The 914-nt window shown below is 42.8% G+C and overlaps 1 protein-coding gene across 1 annotated transcript; it reads right to left on the bottom strand.

The window, feature by feature from the left end:
• Positions 1–65: 65 nt before the first annotated feature.
• Positions 66–616, bottom strand: LOC107735943 (DNA mismatch repair protein Msh6-like; the record flags this gene model as incomplete). The annotated part of the gene is made up of 3 exons (XM_016547483.1): positions 66–220; positions 323–412; positions 499–616. Coding segments are annotated over 3 exons (363 nt in total), but the record flags the coding sequence as incomplete, so codon positions are not given.
• Between the last annotated feature and the right edge of the window lie 298 nt (positions 617–914).

The raw sequence follows: 914 nt of genomic DNA, 5'->3' as shown, positions 1-914 counted from the left end.
GTTGTAAAATATTTTGGTCAGTTGCGTGATATTTTCAGTATGAAGGTGAAGACAGTGAAACTGACCATGTGTCCGAGTCTGACAGCGGGGTCCTGGACGTGGTCCTCCACCAGTGAGTGGTAATGAGTGGAGAACAGGGTCCGGCAGCAGATCTTTTCTGACAGCTCCTGCACCACAGCGCTGGCGATGGCTGTGCCGTCATACGTGGCTGTACCTCTGCCTGCAGTTCAAGCGAAGGAAAAGGTTAGAACTGACTCAATTTAGAATTTCGCTTTTCATTTAGTGTGTGCAAAATTTAATGTGTGATGAGCAACTAAATCACCCAGTTCATCCAGCAGGACGAGGGAGTGGTTGGTGGCGTGCAGCAGGATGCTGGCTGTCTCGCTCAGCTCCACAAAGAACGTACTTTCACCTAGAAAACCAAACATGGTCTATTAAGTATCCAGACTGAAGCTCACACATGAGGGTTGAACCGATAAGAAACAAGTGGCAACGTACCTGACATTATACGATCAGAGGCGCCAAGACGAGTGAAGACTCGGTCCACGGGAGTGAGGCGCAGACTCTCAGCAGGTACATAGCAGCCCAGCTGGGCCAAAATCACCTCCAGACCACACTGAACAAGACACAGCCACATAAAACACGTTTTATAAGAGAACACAGGGTAACATCTGATAGAATGTGCATATTACTTTATTTCATTTTAACTGGGCATTAACATTTTTACGTTACATCAACGTTTAGGTCACTTCAATAGTCCTGCGGTAAGAGGAAATATTTTCAAAAGTACAAACATTCCATACAATTAATATGAGGTTAATAAATTTGTGTAGTTCTACAATATTTCCCACTCCTTTTGAACAAATTCCTTTTCATTAAAAAAAAATATATATATACTGTATATATTTTAAATA

This window comes from Sinocyclocheilus rhinocerous, unplaced genomic scaffold, assembly GCF_001515625.1.
Source record: "Sinocyclocheilus rhinocerous isolate Xijiao unplaced genomic scaffold, SAMN03320098_v1.1 C36385461, whole genome shotgun sequence".
Classification (NCBI taxonomy): domain Eukaryota; kingdom Metazoa; phylum Chordata; class Actinopteri; order Cypriniformes; family Cyprinidae; genus Sinocyclocheilus; species Sinocyclocheilus rhinocerous.
Note: the sequence above shows the minus strand (reverse complement) of the source record. Positions and strands in the feature narration are given on the sequence as shown.